Source organism: Ammospiza caudacuta, chromosome 3 (assembly GCF_027887145.1).
Source record: "Ammospiza caudacuta isolate bAmmCau1 chromosome 3, bAmmCau1.pri, whole genome shotgun sequence".
NCBI classification, from domain to species: Eukaryota; Metazoa; Chordata; class Aves; order Passeriformes; family Passerellidae; genus Ammospiza; species Ammospiza caudacuta.
In genome coordinates, this window is record NC_080595.1 from 14,768,078 (window position 1) to 14,788,070 (window position 19,993).

Consider the following 19,993-nt stretch of genomic DNA (forward strand, 5'->3'; position numbering starts at 1 on the left):
CCTGAAAAGATTGGTGAAAAACAAGGTATTTGTCATAAATGACTGCTTTGTTGGGGTTCAGAATACATTCAGAAGGAGAAACTGTAACAGAAGTCCAGCATGGCTTTGTGAGCTGATGGGTTTCTGCCTGTCATTTTATAGGATCCAAATGACAGCATTTCCCTGAGGCAACAGGATTTTCTGGCATTAGCTCAGCTTTTTGGGCTTGAAGGTTTTTTTCAGCTGGGCCATGAAGTTCCATGATATGTCCTCATTTTTGGTCACCAGGCAGAAGAAGCAACTCTTGGATAAACTGGCAGATTTAAACCTGAGACTCAGAAAAGTTTGGCTGACTAAATCATGTTTAGTAAGATCCCACAGAGGTGCTTTGGAAGAGGCTGAGTGGCCCTGAAACGTGGGCAGAGCATAGAGTTAATTTTAAAGCTTTGGTAGATGATGTGACTTGAGCTGTTTGGGTCAAAAACTGTAGATCAATAAATGTTCTTGATCTCTTAGTCATCCTGCCAGCAAAATACTTTATTCAACATACTTGTTTCATCTAATTGCTTTACTGGAAGCAAGTCAAATGAATATTTCCTCTTATTTTATTTTTGGTGGACACTGGGTTCAATGAGTACAAAGCATTAATAATTGTCTGGTTTTCAGCTTCTTGAGAGGGAGGAAGGGAGGGACGAGGTTTTACCTTACTGTAAAGACGTTGTGAAGAGTTTTTTGGAGGTTATGTTTTTTGAACTTTTCAGATCATTAATGAGGCATATCACCAGCAGACAGTTCACAAGCTCACAAACATGGCCCTTTGGATGCTCTCCAGTAGCTCTGTGTCTCTTTTGTACTGGGAAAGTACAAGAGTTGTATTAAGCAAAAATGTCGTGCAACTGGAAGATGGAGCTCTGGATGAGCACTGGGATGCCTGCTCTAACTGATAACAATTTTAAAATGCCATTGAACTGAAAGCTGAGTTCTTGATGTCCTTTGAAGCCCTTGTTTTTTTGGGTTTCCATGATTTTCATATGCTTCCTGCCCCACATGCTCTTTTTCCAAATAAGCTACAGTGGTTCCTTTATTAAAAGAAATAATAAGAGGCATTATGTGCAGGAGTCTGATTATTTTTCTTCTTACTGTGGGAAACACAGAATAGGAGTTGTAGATATGTTGAATTACAGTAAGTTTCAAAGTGTTGCAAATGAAAAACAAACACTCATTTTGAAAGAGCATATAAATAGCAGTCTGAGGGGTGGATGGATACAAGACCATAAATACATCCAGCAGTTACTGACCTTAATGCAGATTTAAGTTACTTACAGTTCTATTTTGGGCCCTGCTCTCCATGGGCAAGTGTAATTTCAATATATTTCATGAGATGTGTCAGGACAAGGTGGCTCTGTGTGGTTGGGCATCTCTACTGTGTGTGCCAGGAGTTTACATAAAATGGTGATTTGCAGTTTTGCTGTGCTTGGCAGAATTGCTGTGCAGTCCTAGAACCGAAATGAACTTTCAGCTTGAGAAGGGTGGGAGTCACCTGTCTGTAGGTGCAAATGCTGTCTGTTTGCAAAACCAGGTGCACTCTTCAAGCTTTATTTAGATGCTGTTCAGCATCCATGGTTTACAGACAGTGCAGCTTGTAGCCATGGACAGGTTTAACTCTTCTTCAGTACCCTGGCACACTGGAAAGTTGCCTGCCCAGGTTTCAGGCCCTGGGCTTTTGGATCTCTCTCAGTCTTTTTTTTTTTTTTTTTTTTCTTGGGTGGTGGTAGAATGTCTTTGTTGTAGAGTAGAGCAAGGGAAAAACGTGTTGAAAATACAATTACCTTCATTTCACTGAGGTGCTCTCAAATTTCCAGGCTTTGAAGTAAGAAATTTCAATGTGAAAACAGATGTTGCTGTGATGTCAAGGAGGTACTTTCTGCTATTCCTGTGAACGTGCAGGGGCTTATGGTTGAATTATACACCTCTGAAGAATCAAATTTGCACTTGCTTCTGAGAGCCTTACAGAATTATTCTTCAAAGATTCTTTCTGTATCAAAGCTGAAAGAAGGGGCCTTGCCTGTGATTTCAGCACTTCTGTTGCAGGTTTATCAAAAACTGTTTAAGCACAAAGGAGAAGGAACAATGCTAAGAAAAGGGAAAGAACTTGGGCAGTGAGAAGTAAGAGCCAAGAGAAGCAAAGGGACAGGGAGAAAAAGGAATCTCTTGTACTCAGCAGCAGCCTGGCCAGCATTTTTCCAAGGCTCTTCCATCAATAGAGCAGCAGCTGGGTCACCTGTTTTGCTGGTTTTGGCAATCTGTTGCCTTTTCTGGCTACTTTATTGCCCAGTGCCAGCCCTGCCTGTCCCTGCTGGGCTGCAGTTCCAAAGGCATGTTGTGCCCCTGACATGCTGATGACTGTCTGGGACCAGCACAGTTCAATAATGCCATTCCTGGAGCTTCTCAGTTTTTTAGTAAAGTTACTTACAAGATCATGCTGTGGTTGTAATCCCTGACTGTAAACTGGAGGTCATTAATACTCTTTTTTTTTTTTTTTTCTGGGAGTCCACAAAGTTGACTTGTGGTGACATTCTGAGGTGCAGTGATGGTTGTTTCAGAAAATGATGAGAAAAATAACGCTGTGTTCAGGCTTTTTTTTATTTGTCTGGGCTTTGATTTTTTATTTGGTTGTTTTTTTTTTTTTTTTTTTTTCTAATAAGAAACCCTATAGATGATGTGAGAAACTGATTGAAGAGACAGGGAAGAGGCTCTTTATCTGAGCATCATCTACTGTGGATGGTGAATAAGGCAAGATCTGGTGAACCAAATAGCATGATTCATGTATTTAATACATGATGTATTCATCATGTATGTCATGAATGTGTGTGTTTGAAATCAAGCTTGAAGAGGTAGCCCAGTCCTAGAGAAGCTGTGGTGGAGATGAGTTTTTGCTGGTTCCCCAAGCTCAGCAGTGTTTCTGTAGCTTTACACATGTGCACAGCTGTAACCCGTGTGCCTGCTGGTGAATTGAGACGTTCATGGGGAGACCTGTGGGGATCCCCTGCTTTCCTTGTCTGCTCTAAGGGGGCACTGACAGCAGTGTGTTGATCAAAGGCTGCCTGCAGTTTCCAGGGCTTTGAACTTCCTTCTTTGGCACGTGCTGGGTTTTTTGGACGGCATCCCAAGGCATGAGTGTGACTGGAGCGTTGTTCTGGTGCCCAGCCTTTTTAACTGGTGGGCCAAGCACAGGGATTTCAAGATGATCATGGGGGGGGATGCAAGCTGTAGTCTGGAGTATGGCCTTTAATTTGTCTCCCTTTGTGACACTGAGTTACAGAAGGACAAGAAGAAGCCATTCACAAGCTGCTGGTTTCCTCTGGTGTGAGGGAACTGGCAGCTTTTCCCAGTCCATTCTTTTTCCAGTAGGTCCATTAACAGCCATATACAGCTCTGGCTGTCTTGGATGGTGAATGACTTTGGTGGGATGCATCACATGGAGCAAATCCTTGGTGTTCCAATGTTCCAAAGCCACACTCCTTGCATGGAGGCACCAGATGAAGGATCTGGCTGCTTAATGTCAGCTCTTCCTCTTGAGTTCTTTTTTTTTTTTTTTTCCTTTTCTGTCTAAGTGTTCTGCCTGGATAACACTGAAGAAGAGGGATTATCCTTACAAGCTGAGCTGCCCTAAGCACTACTGGAGCCAGTTGAGCTCCTGCTTGCTTCTTGTGCCCTGAACAGCCTGTCACACCGACAAGTAGCAGAGCTGGCCTGGTCACAGGCAGCTGGCAAAAAATTTAGAAGGAAAAGAAAATCAGCAGTTTGCTGGCTCACAATAAAGCCCCTCTTATGGCTGCAGGTGAGGAATAATCATGGGTCTGTTTCAGATCAGTTTTGCTTTTAAAACCCAGTATTGACAGCTTGGCAATAAGAACATATTTTTTATTCATAAATATAAACTGTTCCATAATTTACAGCAGACTTAAAATATTATGGTCAGCTCTAGCATCTTACAGAAAAGTAACATGAAATTTTCCTGCACAACAGGATGAGGCAAGGTGGAAGTGAAGAAAGCAGAAAAGAGATGAAGCATCTGAAAGGGCAGGTTCCTGAAATAATGTAGTGTCAAGTCTGTCATTCCAGTTCAAGCACAGCAAAACAGCAGTGACGTTCACATCACAGGTGGTGGATTGCAAAGCTGGCTGCCTGGATTGGAACAGGATTGGAACTGCTGTTTTAAAGAGAAAAATGGATAGCCTGAAGTGCCCATGCAAGTTTTGTAGGTTCATCTCCACTGCCTTTCTTTAAGAGATTTCCTCCTCTCCCAGTCATCAGTTTTGTGCCAGAGCAATGCTGTAGGTTGGACAATGTCATTCACAGCCCTACTCTATTTATAGGAGATTTCAGCAGCCCATCCTGTAGCTCCTGTTTCCAGATTTAAAAGAGCTTTCATGCTATGTTGTTTTCTCTCATGTTCCACTTGCAGAAAAAAGAAAGAGTTGCCTTTTGCATTGAAATGCAGCAAAGCACTCCTGCTTCTCTTTCCAGACCATGGCTCCCATCCCTCAGGTCTGGAGACAAGTCAGGCCAGGGCAGGGCTGTGGGTGAGGCACCTGCTGCTGGAAGTCACTTCTGCTTAGCTGCCCTTGCCTTGACTTCCAGGACAATGGGAGATGGCTGGTGAAGACCAGTAGCAAATGAGGAAGAAGTGGGTCTAAAGGCACAAACACCCAGTGGAAAATGGAGTTAAGGAGGGGATTAGGGTGGAAATGTATTGTGCAGCTGCAGCATCTCCTTGGCTGAGCCCTGACAGCGAGTCCTTGTCACCTGCAGCAGTGGCCTGATCCAGCTCCAAGTAAAGACTTATAATTTGGGAGTTGAAAAGGTTTTTGATAGAGGCCAGATGTACCTTGAAGAAACTGCAGCATAGAGGTACCTGGCATGAAAAATGTTGCATTAGAATAACACTCTGCATCTTAATTTTAAATTACTGTAATTTGCCAGTCCTCTGTGTTTCTCTGGATTTGCTTTTCCTTTTCCATTTCTCCTTCCCAACAACCCAGACAGTTCTTTTGATGTTATCTTTTACTGTCATGCTGTTTATGTGATACAGTGTTTATTTTTCAAAGCCAGAGGAGGACTTGATAACATTCATGATCACAGAGCAGCTTTGCTTTAAAAGCTCATTAGTTAGAACTTGTCTCCTGGTTGTTGCTTTCAGTGACAGAAAAACATCTATATCCCTGTGTGTTTATTGTGTGTCACTGACTTTCCTGGTGGGAGGAAATGCTGATTAAGGGCTTGAAGTGGTGACTGCACCAGTGAATGCTCATTTTCTAGGCTTTTTTAATAGATGGAACAAGTGATCCTCAGCTGAGCAGGCTGGCAGTGCCTGGACCTTGGACAGCAAAAGTTTGACATGATTTTCAGTATTGGCCAAACCCAGCAGGAAAGCACAGGTTTCAGACACACCATGAGCTCCAATTATTTTTGTGCAAAGTGGTACCTGGAAAGAGGATGGAGTGCCCCTATGGAGGAGAGGTTATTGATTTTACAAGGTGCTCCCAGGGGACATGGCAGATGAGCTTGTGCCTGGCTCTGGATCACTGCCTTGTGTCTCCTGAGGATCTCTGTGGGCAAGCTGGGAGTGATGCAGGGGACTGTGGGTTCTGTGGGACAGAACACAAGCTGCAGCTCCAGTGCCTGTGCTAGTAATGGCATCTGCTGTGCTGTTTTGCTGCTCACAAAATACCTTTTGCTTGTAAAATATATGTTTTGTTTGTGTTATTTGTTGTTGTTTGCTCTGTTATTCAGAAAATGCATCCAGGCCCTCTTTAGAATGAGGAGATTAGACTGAAATTTGTGGAGTAAAACCAGTAGAAATTGGCTTCTTTCAAGTTGCTCTTATTTTAAAATTCCCTTTTTTTAGAAGCTCCAAGTTGCTGCTCTGCAAACACAAAGCACAGACACTCACTGAAAAATCTGATCTAATTAGGCATCTTTGGGAGCTGGGGTTTCAGGCAGAACATCAAAGAGAAAAAAATTTGTGATAAAACCAAAAGAGAACTGGCAACATTTGGCACTCCCTACTACAGTGGCAGAGAGCTGCTGCCCCTAGGGGGATGGGACTGCTTCTCCAGCTTTGTCTTTCCCACTTTGGTACAGCAAAGTCATCCTTACAGTTACCCAGGTTACCTTAAGGCCCCAGAAAACCTGAGTCACAGGCCCTGCTAACCTTATTGAAGCAAAAATGTGTTCTAATAGACAGTCTGAATCTGAAGTTCTGAGTGTTGGAAGAAGTATGAAATTGCAATGAGTGATGCTCTAGAATTTAAAAAAAAGAGAAAAATAGCCAAGTTAATTGGCTTCAGGTAACAGTAAATAGATTGTACAGTCTTTCCTGATAAAACTTCCAGATGTTTCTAATAATACCCTGGTTCTGTAGCTGTCAATTCTGCAGCAGCATCCTTCCCTCATTTGTCTTACAGCATCACAAAGTAGATTAGGTTGAGCTTGGAAAAAGGCACACTTATTCCAAACCAGAGCAGGAATGCTCACACACGGTGTTTTCTGGGACTAGCTGTTGAAATGTAAATACAGGCCATGCACTAATCCAAACTGATGCTCAAAGGTAGGCAGGTTCTCAGTCTATTTAACTGTTGGGTTTTTTGTTATGTTTTCTAGATGTTGGTACTCCACATTGTTAATTCTTAAAAATTTAAATGTTTTAGTAGCATTAAAAATCATTGTTTTCCCTTTCCTCAAGTACAATGTCTTGTTCCATTTATGTATAAATGTGATTAGACCTGCACTGTGTGTTGTACCCAAAATAAAGCTCAGCTTGCTACAGAAGTTCTGACCCTACAGCCTTAATTTTTGCAAGGCTCTGAGTGTCCTGACCTATGCTATGTAATAAAAAAGCTGAATTTAGGAACTTGTGAGGAACAGCTTTAGTTCAATGGAAAAGACTGCTGGTGGTCTGAGTTTCCTTACTGTCATTCTTAATTGTGTCCTTTGAAGTGTTCAGCAGAGCCGTGGGTTTAGGGATGTGCCTTTTTGGAGTCAGTGATATGTTACTTTTACCTGCAAGCCCTGGGTCCTGTGGGAGTCAAGTCAGCACTTTTCTAATGGGTATTTTTCTTCCTTTAGGCACACAGCTGGCAGCCTGGAATCAAGAACCCATATCGTGGGTTGGTGGTGTGGCCTGTACCTGAAAATGTTGAAATTACTGTGACTCTCTTCAAGGTATGTTTTCTTTAAAGCATAATCTTTATATTTCCTAAACAACACATGCAAAATTCTGCCTGGAAATGCCAGATTATAGTCACAAGGTCTAATCTCGCTGGTTTTATGTCATTAACTGCCCAGCCTTATGTCCTCAGTTCAGATCTGGGTGAGAGGGATGGTCTGTTCCCTGCCAAAGCTGACTTCTGTAGTTCAGTTAACACACAGAAATACCCACTGAGCTGATTATGGTGAGCCATTGGCACAGTCCAGCACATGTGTAACTGTGCACGTAGTACATGTGCAAGGACCTGGCATGGCTTACAGCCTGGTAGCTTTCCTTTCAATACTGGAAGGGAGAAGTTGCCATAACACAGTCATTTCTAGACTTCCTTGTTCAGTTTCAGGTTTTCAGTGCATGCTATTGCTGCAGCAGAATCCAGCTCCTCACTTCCCATTATTTAGAATGCTACACAAACACCACAGCACTGATGTGATTGCAGCTATAGGAGTGGATGTGCAGTATTTGAGTAGTACAGAGAATTATAAGATTGTACAGGGAAATTTTTTATTTTTTGAATTGCATTTGTTCTACTAAAAAAAACTTATTTGTGTGTCTGTGAAGTAGGAGGAGGAAGTGATAATTATGCTAGAACTTATTTCCCAAATATCATTGGGCAAGACCCTTTCTGCATAAACAATGCAGCTTTGCATGTGTGACAGTGTAGGAGGCTGAAGATTTCTGGGATTTTCATTCCAGAGTTCTTCCTCGTTCTTTACTCTGGTGCCTTCATCTCCATTCTGGCTGTTCTTATTTCTGATTGCTCCCTTTGCAGCCTAGGATAACAGTAACATACTTCTTTCTAATTAGTAATATTTGTATTTCTTTGTCTCGGGGACTTTCCTGAGCTTGGAGTTGGCTTCTGATTAGCCTTAGAATGGGAATTTATTACTTCGTTCATTAAACCTAAAAAAAGAGGGTTTTCTTCCCCCCAGCCTTTTAAAAAAATTCCTGCCTTTGGGATTACTCATGAGCACAAACTTCTCAGTTTGGCAGTGATCATAAACTATCATAAACTTGTTTCTTTTCTTAGCAAACATGTAGTCTTCAACTGAGATTTAAAAGTTCACTACCAAAAATTGTTTGCTTCAAGGACCTCTACTTGGACTAAGGAACTTGTCAGCATTATGTGGCAATGCCACATGTCTGTACAATCTGAACGTGGTTATGCAGCACTGTAAATGTTGCTTGATATTTTCAACATTTAAAGTGAAGCAGAAATGTACAGAAATCTTGATTGTGATTATGATGTTATATGAAGGATGAGAAATAAAGTTTCTCTTTGGTGCAGCTATGTGATACTGTGGCTTTAGAGTGAAAGTGTCTTTCAGCCTTCTTTTGCCATCCCATCTTTTTGCTTACATTTGTACTGCTTCAGGATTCTGTTATGTAGAACAGCACAGCAGCCTTGTTAGTTGTGTAAGTGAGACTGAAGGTAGGATTATCTAGTGAGGGATGGAAGTGCCTCTGGAGCCAGTGTCAGGTATTACAAAAGCTTAATTTTACCCAGCACTAATTCTGCAGGCAGATCTGTTCACTGGTCTTCTTTCTCCCCCCAAAAATGAGTCTACCTATCACAAGAATTGGTCTGGGAGGAGAGGTAGGAGTGTGACTAACCCCAGGAGTTGTGCCTTCTGTAAGTAGTACCCACTGGTCTCTGGGGAAATGAGCACTGGATTTATAATCAAAATATTGAGAACCATCACAATGTGAGGCAGCTCTTACTGTAAAATCTGCTCTAATTGATCCTCCAGCTCTTCTAACAGGAGTGCCTGTGAGTGGCCAAACACCCTTTGTTCTCTGTGAGGGAATGCAGGTGGGGCACAGAGCAGCTTGTTGAGCGAGCTGTGTGATGCCCAGGAGTGCTGTAGCTGTGTGAGAGCAGCAGCCTGCCTGAGCCAGCTCTCAGGGGCAGGGAACTGCAGGCAGAAGATGGTGTTGGCCCAGTTCAGGCTGTGCCCTGATGGCTTTGTTGGCTCTGTGGTGCTTCAGCTGCAGCACAGGACTTGTCCCAGCACCCACAGAGCTGGCATTTCTGTAGCTGGTAGGTTCTGGGCAGAGGCAGTCAAAAGAAGTGGCTGTTTGTCCCACAGCTGCTGCATTGTCTGGGCAGCACTGGAGCAGTGGGAAGGGAAGTATGTGGTGGCACTCTGCAGCCTGCCAGCTGACTTGGGAACAGGGTTCTTGTATTGTTCCTTCCTCTAGAAGAAAGGGGACAAAAAGACTGAAAACAGTACAGCTCAGAGAAAGAGGCTGCTCATCTTGCAGTTCTGTAAAAATCCTTTTTGGAGCCAATTCCCTGCAAAGGAGGGTGATTACTGAAGGTTTGGCACTTTGCAGTGCCCGCACTCAGCCTGGCTGTGTTTAACAAACAGGAGCTGCTCGCTTTCACCACCCCGAGAAGCTCAGGGAGCTGCTGCCTCCGTGTCCACCCTGGCAGAGCCCAGAGCTGGGAGCTGGCTCTCCCACAGAGCTGTGCAGCAATCACAGATAACAAATGAGTGCAGTGGTGCTGCTGGGAATGGAAGGAGTGGGCTCCAGACAGACAGCTATGTGTTGTGGGAAATGATTCACACAGTAGTGGCAGCGCATTCGTAAGTGGCTGTTGAAATGTGTTGCTGGTAGGATTAGGAGATAAGTCAAGGTTTCAAGTGCTGATGAGAATGTTAAGAGTCTTCTCTCCAGTAGTCAGTGTGGACACTTGAAAGCTGGCTAAGCAAAGTCCCTGTGATCAGTCAACAGATGAGATATTCTGCATTATCTGCACAGCCCTCCTTTGGGTGTTACCTTGCTTACAACAGCATATTTGTAATTCTTGCACAAGCAAAGTACTGAAGAGATTACAGCCTTCCTTTCGATGACTTCAGTTTCAAGTAAATGTAAGCTTTTTTGTTTGTTTGTTTCAATTAATTCTGGGCTGCGGGTAAAATTTCATAATGCCCTGGAGTCATGTGTGGAAAAGCATCATATGGATATATTGATTCAGCTTCCCTTGATTAGCTGCAGCTCCTGCCCATCCAGCCACTGAAGTGCTAGTTACATAAAAAGTTCCATCTGTTCTGAAAGTTTAACTTCCTTTGCTGAGCTCCACACTGATGTTTAGTTATGCCTTGGGTTTTTTTCAACCAAACTGGGGAGAAAGAAACATCATGAAACAATAAGCCTATTGTGCATTTAAAATCCATAATTTATAGTGCTTTCATGGAAAGATTCACAAATGCCAGAAAAGCCAGAGCTGAATTCCCACTTTTTTTTTGTTTTGTTACCATGGTTGTGCTCCAGAAGTTAATTTTTTGGTCCCAGCATTAGCAAAGTTTAGCTGCCATATATGAAAACTTGTATACTTTTCTGTAAGTTTATATACAAACACAAATCTTTATCAGCTGAGAGAGATTTTAAACCAGAAATTTTCACTGCCAGGCAAGCGCAATGCTTTTAGTAAAGCTAAATGAACATCAGTTGTACTATGAGGATTTAAATTGCAACATCATTATTTTCTAGCTTAAAAGCAAAGTGACTTCCTGTTCAAAAATGTTTGTTCTTCAGGAGTAAGCATGGACTTTGCTTCACTGGATTACACAAAACACTTGTTTTGTCAGCAGTGTACATGGTTTATCACACCAATGTACCATTTCAACCGCAGGGACCATTACCAACTCTTAATTGCAAGGTTTGAAAAAGACATTTTTAAAGGCATAGCTTTCTAAGCACACAAAAAATAATTATAAGTAAAATAAGAATGAAATAGATGATCAAGGCATGCTTGTGTAGTTGAAAGTATTCCTGTTCCCACATATTACTCAGAAAAAATCCCTATAATTCTTCTTGAAAGCCCAAGTCAGTCATGCTTTGATTTTATAGAATAATATCTGGCCATGCTGTAGCAGGATCACTGCATGAAAGCCAATGTGCTATCTCAGAGGAGGAAAAAAAAGAACTCAAATCAGACCAAAACCTCTTCATAAGGCCATTTCTCTTAAGTCAAGACCAAGTTCAGGTTCAGAGCATACTTATTTCAGTTCAGCAGGGGCTTGAGCAGACACTATGGAGAATACTCCATAGGAGTGGAAACCAGTTCCATAGGCAAGGTGTTGTGTGTCAGATATAAAAATCATAAGTTTGGGGAAGTAAGCACATTTGCACATCAAAAAATTAAATGGTTAAAAACTTAAAGGATTAGTGGAAGACTAATTTTTAAAAAATATTAAAAAAAGAAAAAGAAAAGACATTTGGTGCTTGTTGCGTTTCTAGCCCAGAGGCTTTACTGGAAGGTGTGGTGATGCACAGGGAGGTTTTTGCCAGTCTCCCCAGAGCTCCCTGCTTTCTGGCAGCTCCAATTAAAGCTGATCACAGTTGTATGTGATTTCCTAGACTAATCAGACCTCTGTAATCGGCATTGAAAGCAACAAGAATTGGGTCAAATTTTGAGTCTTGTGCAGTTTCAAGCAGGCAAGTACAAAAGCTGAGGACAGATGCTGGAGAAGCCAGAGCATCTGCTGCAGGTCACTGGTGAAGGGAGATCACACACCCTGTCAGTGTTTGATGTGATTCACTGTGACAGTCCTTAAGCAGTTATTCCCCAAGAAGAAAGACTGAAGATTAGGGCTGGTATGAAGTGATCTAATTGAAAGACAAGCTTCAAAAACCAAGAGTGCTTAGGGAGGAGGCATGGGGAAGGAAGGGAGGAAGGGACTAACAGGCTGAACATCTTCCCTACCCACTCTGGCTGCTGATTAGGAAATGCAGCAGTCCCCTGATATGTCCTTTGTTCCTATTACAAGAAATACAAAAGTAAATCTGAATATAACTTGAATTATTGGAGAAGGTTTACCTTCAGTCATCTGAAACCACCTTGTAAACTCTGCAGAAAGGATCTTGTCCTTGGCAAGAATGGGTTTATGATGGACTGATCAACGCAGAACAGAAAAATGTGTCTGACATATCCTTTGCTCTTCCTAAGCCCAGAAAAGTTGACTTTTTGGGTAGTTGACATGTGGCTGGGCAGAATGGTGTCACAGAAAGAAGCTAAGGGGTGGGATTGCAAAGAAAAGCTGATGTTCTGTCTCTTGCACAGTTCCCTACTATTTTCTTCTTACCTGAGTATTACTTTTGGCACACTAAGGTCATCTTATGAGACAAAAAAGAGAGGAAAGAAGGGTAGAGGAAAAAGACTCTAAAACTTAGTTAAAGATGCTGAAAAGGAACATCAAACTGAGACAACTGTCTTGGTACTAAAAATGATGATTGTTTTTTAACATAGTAAAATGAGGAGGAACAACAAGCTGTTCAATCCATTTGCCCTAATACTTACAGTTCTGAGTTAATGGTGAGACCATAGTGAATGTTGGATGGAGTGTAGTTCTGCATCTATGGTACACTGGTGAAAACATGCATTATCAAAAAAACAAAAATCCCTTGCCAACTCCCCTCATGTTACAGTCAGATGTGAGGCAATTCGTTCCTTGATCTTTTTGGGTAATTTTCGTTATCATTTGCTTTTAGGAAATGGGAATGAGGTCTGCTTATAACTTTTGACTTTAGGTATTCCCTACTTGGATCTGCTTGCAGGTGAGGTGAAGTTTTGCGTGCCCTTTTACCAGAGAGTGTTTTCATACAGAATTAGAGCATTCCAAAGGCTGCTATAACCATTACTCCCAGAGTTATTCTTCTTTGGAGTAGCATTTTTTTCCTAAAATACAGTTACCAATGCTATAGTCCTCAAATAACAGTTTGCTAGGTACATCACATGAGTTTTATGTGGGGAATGAATGGAGAATATAGATTAGCCAGTGAGGGAAATATTTGGTGTTGTGGGGTTTTTTTTAACTGGTATTTACTGTCTTCAAATCCAAAATCAGGTGAAAGATTAGCCAGATTTATAAAAACAACACCTGTTATGGAGACTACATGAGGAAATGTTAGCCCCAAATGTAACATGTTGTTTACAATAGAAACTGTGTTATAACTATAATCATACAAGAAACTGTGTTATAACGATAATCATACAAGTATCTGTTTACATGACCACTTAATAAAGTTGTAAGTTAATTAGAAACAACTCTCTGTGCTGCTCCTTGGGTTTCTGATAAAAGCATTTTAGTGGAAGAGTGAAGCCACTTATGTGTCTGTTGAAAGGAAATGCTGAGGCTTATGTATTAAATAATTATTCAGGGTTTTCTCTTTCTGAAGACATTTTAAAAGTGACAAAAAATTTGGCTTTAAAAAAAATCTGGATTCGCCTTTAAATCTGAAATATCCTACACATATGCAAAGTGTTCATATATCAGCATATTTCATACTCTCTGAACATTTGGTAGGGCTCTTCATTAGAGAAGTCCTTGAAGCTTTTAAGGGCTGTTTTGGGGCAATACACTGCATTTATCTTCTGAAGTGTTCACAACTTGCTTTCAAGTGTATGCTAAAATGTTGAACATGAAGGAGTTGCATTACACAGTGTTATTTTGTTCTGTCAGATGATCAGAAATACTCAGCAGAGCACCTGGTTCTGTAGCCCTCAGAGGTGTGAGTTTTATTGCCACTGACAGAGAGCAGAGCTTGGTTTGGCTTTATAGATGATTGCCTTGCAGAAACAAAGCAAGGAATGTTTTGTTTGTTACATGGGATAAAATATTGGACCCTGACTTTGGAAGCAGTTTTAGGTCAGCCTGCAAGGTTGTCCTAATAGCTTTTGGGAGAGGTAGGGGAAAAAATTGAGCAGGATAAAATATTTAAGAGTTGAGTCACTTATTATGGAGTAGCTTATTAAAACATAAAGTGGTTAATGATCCCATTAAATCTCATTATGTAATTTCATGCTGTATCAAAGGAAGCAATTAAACAGAAAGGTAATTGCCCCAGGTTAACTCTTAAAAATTTTAAGTATTTAATAGTTGGATTACAGAAAGTTAGTTACATCTGTAGAATTTATATAGTATACACCAAACCCACAGGTACTGTGCTTTATTTACATAGTGCAGAATTCCACAAACCTGATTAATGTGATGGAGATATAATTACATAATCTGATATTTACAAGACATTAATTGGAACATGGAGATAGCTCAGTATAATTTTGTATGCATCTACTTGCCCTTCTGTCCTTATGGTTACTGGTACAGCATGTTTTGACACTCATGTGCAGTATTTAAATTAGTCTATTTTTTAAAAAACCTCTTAAAAGATTTACTCATGTATAAAAATGAACCATCAGTTTTGACATAAGTTTTTAGCAACATCTTATATTCTTTCACTGATAGTGTTTTACAGGGGGGCTGTGTGGGAAACTCACTTGGCTGGGTTTTGGAGGAAGGATGCACAGGAGGAGATGGGTAATATCCTCCTAGTGGTGTTATTGTAGTTCATCCAAAGAGGAGGTTTAGTTAGGAGCACCCTTCCCGAGTTTTTGTGTCCTGGAAAAATTAAAATAAAAACCAAACAACAACTTTTCTCTGGTTGTTGGTGCTATAAGTTTGTTACTTAGAAAATATTTTGTGTATTCAAAGAGAACTAGTTAAAAAGTGGTACAGTACCTTTGTCTACTGTCTGACTTCAAAACAAAACTGAAGTGAAACAAGGATTAAAGCAAAGACTAAGGTAAGGTGAGTCAAGAAGATTAAATGTGAGGCTTGTAGCATTCTGGAAAAAAAAAAGGAGGATGGTACTAATGGATATAAAGTGGGAGCAAAGTATCTTGATGCATTTTGTTAATTTACAGCAGCAAGATGGAATTGTCAGGCTTGCTGTAGTGTCAGGAGCAGTTGCCAAATAGTAGCAAGAAAACTGAGATGCTGAAGGGTCTCATATATGGTGTTGGGAAATGCTGATGATAAGGAAGTGACATTTATCTCCAAACAGAGTGCAAACATCAGGGACAGAGGAGTAATTGAGTGTTTTCCTGTAACTAGAAGTAATAGGATAGGATTGAGATATAGCAAAAGCAGGTTTCATATAAAAGGAAAGACTCAAGACACATTCTCTTAGTGTGAGAATCTATTTTGCAAGAGTAGAAGTCTTGCTGCTGTTGTTCAGAACTTGGACTGGATGATTAATTATAAAAAAAAAAAATTTGTTTAAAGTGGGATCCTTGATAGAGGCTTGAGAGGAATGACTTACTGCCTTCTCCAATGTTATTTTACTTTCAGACAACAACAATGCAGACCACTCCAGCAGACTGAAAGCTCATTAAATTAAAAAAAAAAAAAGCGCCAAATATATGAACTTCATTGTTATTTTTCTTCCTGTTGGTGAAAATGTTTTCTGATCCTCACATGTGATACCATAGAAATGTTGTGAACTCAGGATAAGTATTTAAGAAATCTGCAGTGGAAGGAGGTGCTGTGCTGAAGCTGTGACTTTGGATCTCTGCTTGTGCCCACAGACACAGAGTCTGGGCCTGGGGAGGGTGGGGTGAGCATCTTCTCACTCCTGGTGGAAGCAAGTGGCTCCCTCCACTGTTGTCTGCAAGATTTGGATTTGTTTTGTTTATTTGGGAGGTGGAACTTGAGAATTAAAGAGAGATTTATCTTTTTTTTTTTTTTTTCTGCTGGATGAAAGGAAACAGAATTACAGGCTTCATCAGCATCAACCTCAAGTTTGTATTTTTAGGAGTCTCTATTAAATCCTCACTGGCAGTTTTACCCCAACTTGTTCATCATATAATGGACATCCCATAAAGCCTCCATCCTAGCTAAATATTTCTCTCTGGCATCTTCTGTGGGTAAAAATAAATCAGAGTATATGAAAATCATGGCTGTTTTGCAATCTCTTGCATCCTGGATTATTTTTAGACTCAAATTCTCTGGTTTGTTTTTCTAGGATCCCCACGCTGAAGAGTTTGAAGACAAGGAATGGATGTTTGTCATAGAGAACGTAAGCTGGAATGTTGTTTTCATTTTTTTATACATATAAGATGTAATAATTTAAAAAGATTGTAAGGTGTCCAGATGCTGAAAAAGTCTTGAATAAAATTTGAGCAGCTGAACCACCATAAATCCTAGCTCTGTAGTAATGAAGGCTTATTAAAATACCTGTTGTACAATAAATACCTATGTTACAATTAAAATGAGGGGAGGGGAGTGCTATACTACACTGCTCAAACTCCTTCCCTGTAAGCCTCAGTCTGCCTTGCATTACTGTGCTGTGAGCAATGGAGTGAACAAGTTGGAGCTGGGTCATGACTCACTGTTTTATGGGCTGTGACACATTATTTGTGTCTGAGCAGGGCAGTGAACGAGTCAGAGCTGGGTTATGGCATCTCTGTGTCCCAAAGGGCAGCACACCCTTCTGGGCCTGAGTGCCACTCTCTGGGGGAGAGCAGAGCTTCGCTGCTTGCCTTGGATGGATGAGGAATTTGGGCAGGATGGGGAGGTGGGACCAGCAGTGAGGAGTGTCATGAGCTGCTCCCTGGGATCCCTCTGCATGTCCTGTGCACCAGGAACACCCAAAAGCTGCTCCTGTGGGTCTCCAGCTCCTCCAAAGCAGGAGCTCCCAGAACTTCTCCAAGAGAGCTGAGTTCCTGAGGGCTGCACAAACAACAGGCTTTGCCAAAGTGCCCTGCTGGACACTGCACAGAGCAAGGGCTGCATGAAGTACTTTTTTCCTTTCCCTTCTCTGTTCCGGGCAGCAGCTTCCGCTCCGGGGCTGCCTGGCTGAAAAAGGGGAAGCTGCTGTACCCAGGGTTTCCTTGAAAAGAAACTTTGTCTTCAACTAAGTTTTAAAGGATTGTGGTATCAAGACAGTGTTTATTGCTCATTAATACAGTTTCATTAAGGACTGTTTCTCAGTAACATAATTTTAATGCTGTTTTTAAACAAAAAAGAAATTGCTTTTCTACCAAGTAGTACCACAGAGCACTGAAGTGTGGGGAAGCAATGGATTTTGCATGATATCTTTTTTTACCTAAAAATGCTTCTTTTTCTTGTCAATATTGGAAAGTGATTTGAATATCTAAAGCTAAGGTTTATTCCTATCACCAGTAGCTGAACATTTTAAATGGCTGAAAGCAAAATGCTTTATTTATACTTTTGTTTTAAATGTCAAGTTTCTATTTTCACCTATGACACTTGTTAACACAAAACATAGTTTAGTTACTGTTTCCTGGAGTTTCCTTTTCTTTCTCAAGTAGTTTATTTTAATCAGGGAAGTCTCCATCCAGTTGTCACCATACAAGTAGCTGTGGATAAAACAATGTCAGTATATTTCTCAGCCAGCCCCTCTGGGTATAGCTGGATTTCCTGTGACTTGCTGATGATTTTTTTCCCAGGATTTTATATGGGACATGTAGACTGAGCTTGTGTCCTGCTTTTTTACATGTCAGCGTATTCCACATAGAGGGGGCAGCAGACCATCTGCTCCCTGCTGCTCTTGCTCTCTGCCTCTCACCTTTGCTGAGCTGTGCAGGGCAATCTTCTGTTATGTGGGAACTTCTTCACAACCTCAGTTGTGCTGTTAGTTCATCTCACAAGAACTGCCAAATAGTGACATAGGTAGATGTTTATTCTTTGATTGGAGGATACAGAAGTAGTATCCTCAGAATTATATATTAATAGTTTTACCACAAAAATTACTGAGAGCTAAAGAAACTATAAAACTGGCTGCTTGCAATCCACCTCGTATTCCTTTTTTTTTTTTTTTTTTTTTTTCTCCTCAGTGGAAGAGATGGAGAAACTCTTTTTCCCAGGGTAACAGCTCCACTTAGTGGTGGATGAAAATATGTTCATCGGTTCGAGCAAGTCACAGGTGTTCCAATGGCTGGCTGACATTGCAGAGCATGGAACGCCTGCCTGTTAAAAACAGGGGAGCCAGGGAGGCACGAGGTTGTTCTCCTCACACCTTAAATTACAGGCATTTACCCTCTTTGGGCCTAAAGTGTATTTTGCCTGGGTCTACAACAATATATTTGTCATTAACCTGGCAAGACCAGGTCACCTGGGAAGCATGAGGACACTCAGAGTCCTTTGGGACCTTTTCTGTCTTGTCCAGGGACGTTTTCTGTCCTGATAGGCTGCAGGGCTTCCCCTCCTCTTTGGTCAGCAACACTCAGAACACAAAATACTGAAGTCTGAAGAGCTTAGGGATGTGCTTTAATTGTGAAGCTATGTGAATTCTGCTAGAAGTTTTGTTTCTTTTTTGAATTAGTATTATAAGTCAGTCTCCAAAATAATTTTGTTATGTTTCTGTATGGCTGAGCAAAGACCAGGTAGAAGAGATATACAGCTGCAGTTTGATGCCTTTGCAGGCAGATGCTACCAAATTCCAAACAAGTTTATTCTGCACTTTCAGAGGGATTTTTAAATAGTGATGAGGTGATTTGTGCAAGAAAGCCATGCTGTAAATGAAAAGGAAACAAGATACTTGATTTTGGTGGTTATTTTCTTGTTGGGGATATATGTATATTACTTCATGATCCATTACCTTGACTATTGTAGATTTTTTTTCTAGCAGTATTTCTATTGCCCTAGTCACTCTCTATTTGTATTCTAGTAGGTGAACTTTGTCATTTACTGTGTGTATAATCCATAAATAGTTTGATTGTAGAGCAGTTTCTTACCATTTAAATCTTGGTATTCATTTTCCATCAGCCTTTTCTATGTCTTTATCTCCTTCACAGCTGTGTTCTGTGTATATTTACTGATAACTTTCTTGTCTCTAATTTAATCTCTCTTTAACCACAATCTGTGTAATTGATTATCTGCTTTTATGTCATGAGGCAGTTATTGGAATTCTTTTGGTGTTTTTTACGTTCTACTGAATAATAACATTGAGTGTTCAGGTTGGCTGTTGCAAGTAGGAGAGCAGGAAATTCATAACTGAGAATAAGACTTGCTCGTGTGTAGAGTGGCAGTAGGCTTTCAAAATCCCACAGACTGGTGTTAGTGTATTTGCCTATTCCATTTAATGAACAAGGATGAGTTGCCTTCTATTTTATAAACCCCTTTCTCTAGTAAGTGACTTTTCTCTTTCATTGCTTCTGTGGGTAACTTGAATACATGCTATTTCCACACTTGGTTCCTGCTGTTTCTACACTTGGTTCCTGCTGTTTCCACACTTGGTTCCTTGCACTGTCTGAGCTCATCGAGTGTCCCTCAGAGGTGCCAGGAGGGAGGGCAGTTTTGAAACAAAGACTGCACCTCTGAGAAGAGTTCAGCTGACCTGAAGTTTTGGGCTGGGTTTCCTGGTCACTGCAGATTGCTTAGCTAATGGAATGAGAAAGGGATAGGAGGGAAGAGAGGAGGTTTAAGTTGGTCCAAAGATGTGGGAGCTTTCACTCCCAGACAAGAACTTGGTCTCAAATAGAAGTATCTGAAGCAATGGAAAAAATGTCATATTGCTTCCTAGCACGCTCAAAGCATGGAAAAGTACATAAAAGCACCCACTGAAGACAAACCATGATGTTTTCTTGTTTGCTGGCAGTTTTGTAGACAGTTACTTCCTACATTCTTAATGAAGCCTAAAGTCATGGAATGTTTTCCAACTTGAAATTGCACAGACAAGTTTCCCAGCTTTTTGTCAGAAATATTTTTGAGCCCATGTGTGTGTGTGTCTAGCACAGTAATATATTCCAAAGTTCATAGTAGGCTTCTCTGTCTTCCCACCTGTGCTTATGTTTCACTGTTGTCCATAGGTCATTCCTGGGGCTCAGGGCTATGGTGACCAAGCCCTTTCCAGTAGGAAATTCCACTGACAGTAATTGCTGTTGTTCCTGACACAAACTGTAGCCCTCTTTTTATGTGGCAGGCTTATTAAAAC

General features: G+C 41.0%; 1 protein-coding gene across 8 annotated transcripts in view; it reads left to right on the forward strand.

Annotated features, from left to right (window-relative positions):
* The window catches only part of EHBP1 (EH domain binding protein 1), a 206,726-nt gene that overhangs the window by 29,776 nt on the left and 156,957 nt on the right, over nucleotides 1-19,993 (forward strand). For all 8 annotated transcript variants that reach the window (XM_058800825.1, XM_058800826.1, XM_058800827.1 and 5 more), the window contains exons 4-5: nucleotides 7,111-7,206; nucleotides 16,061-16,114. In XM_058800825.1, coding sequence (XP_058656808.1) covers nucleotides 7,111-7,206; nucleotides 16,061-16,114 — 150 coding nt within the window. The remainder of the gene's footprint in view (nucleotides 1-7,110; nucleotides 7,207-16,060; nucleotides 16,115-19,993) is intronic.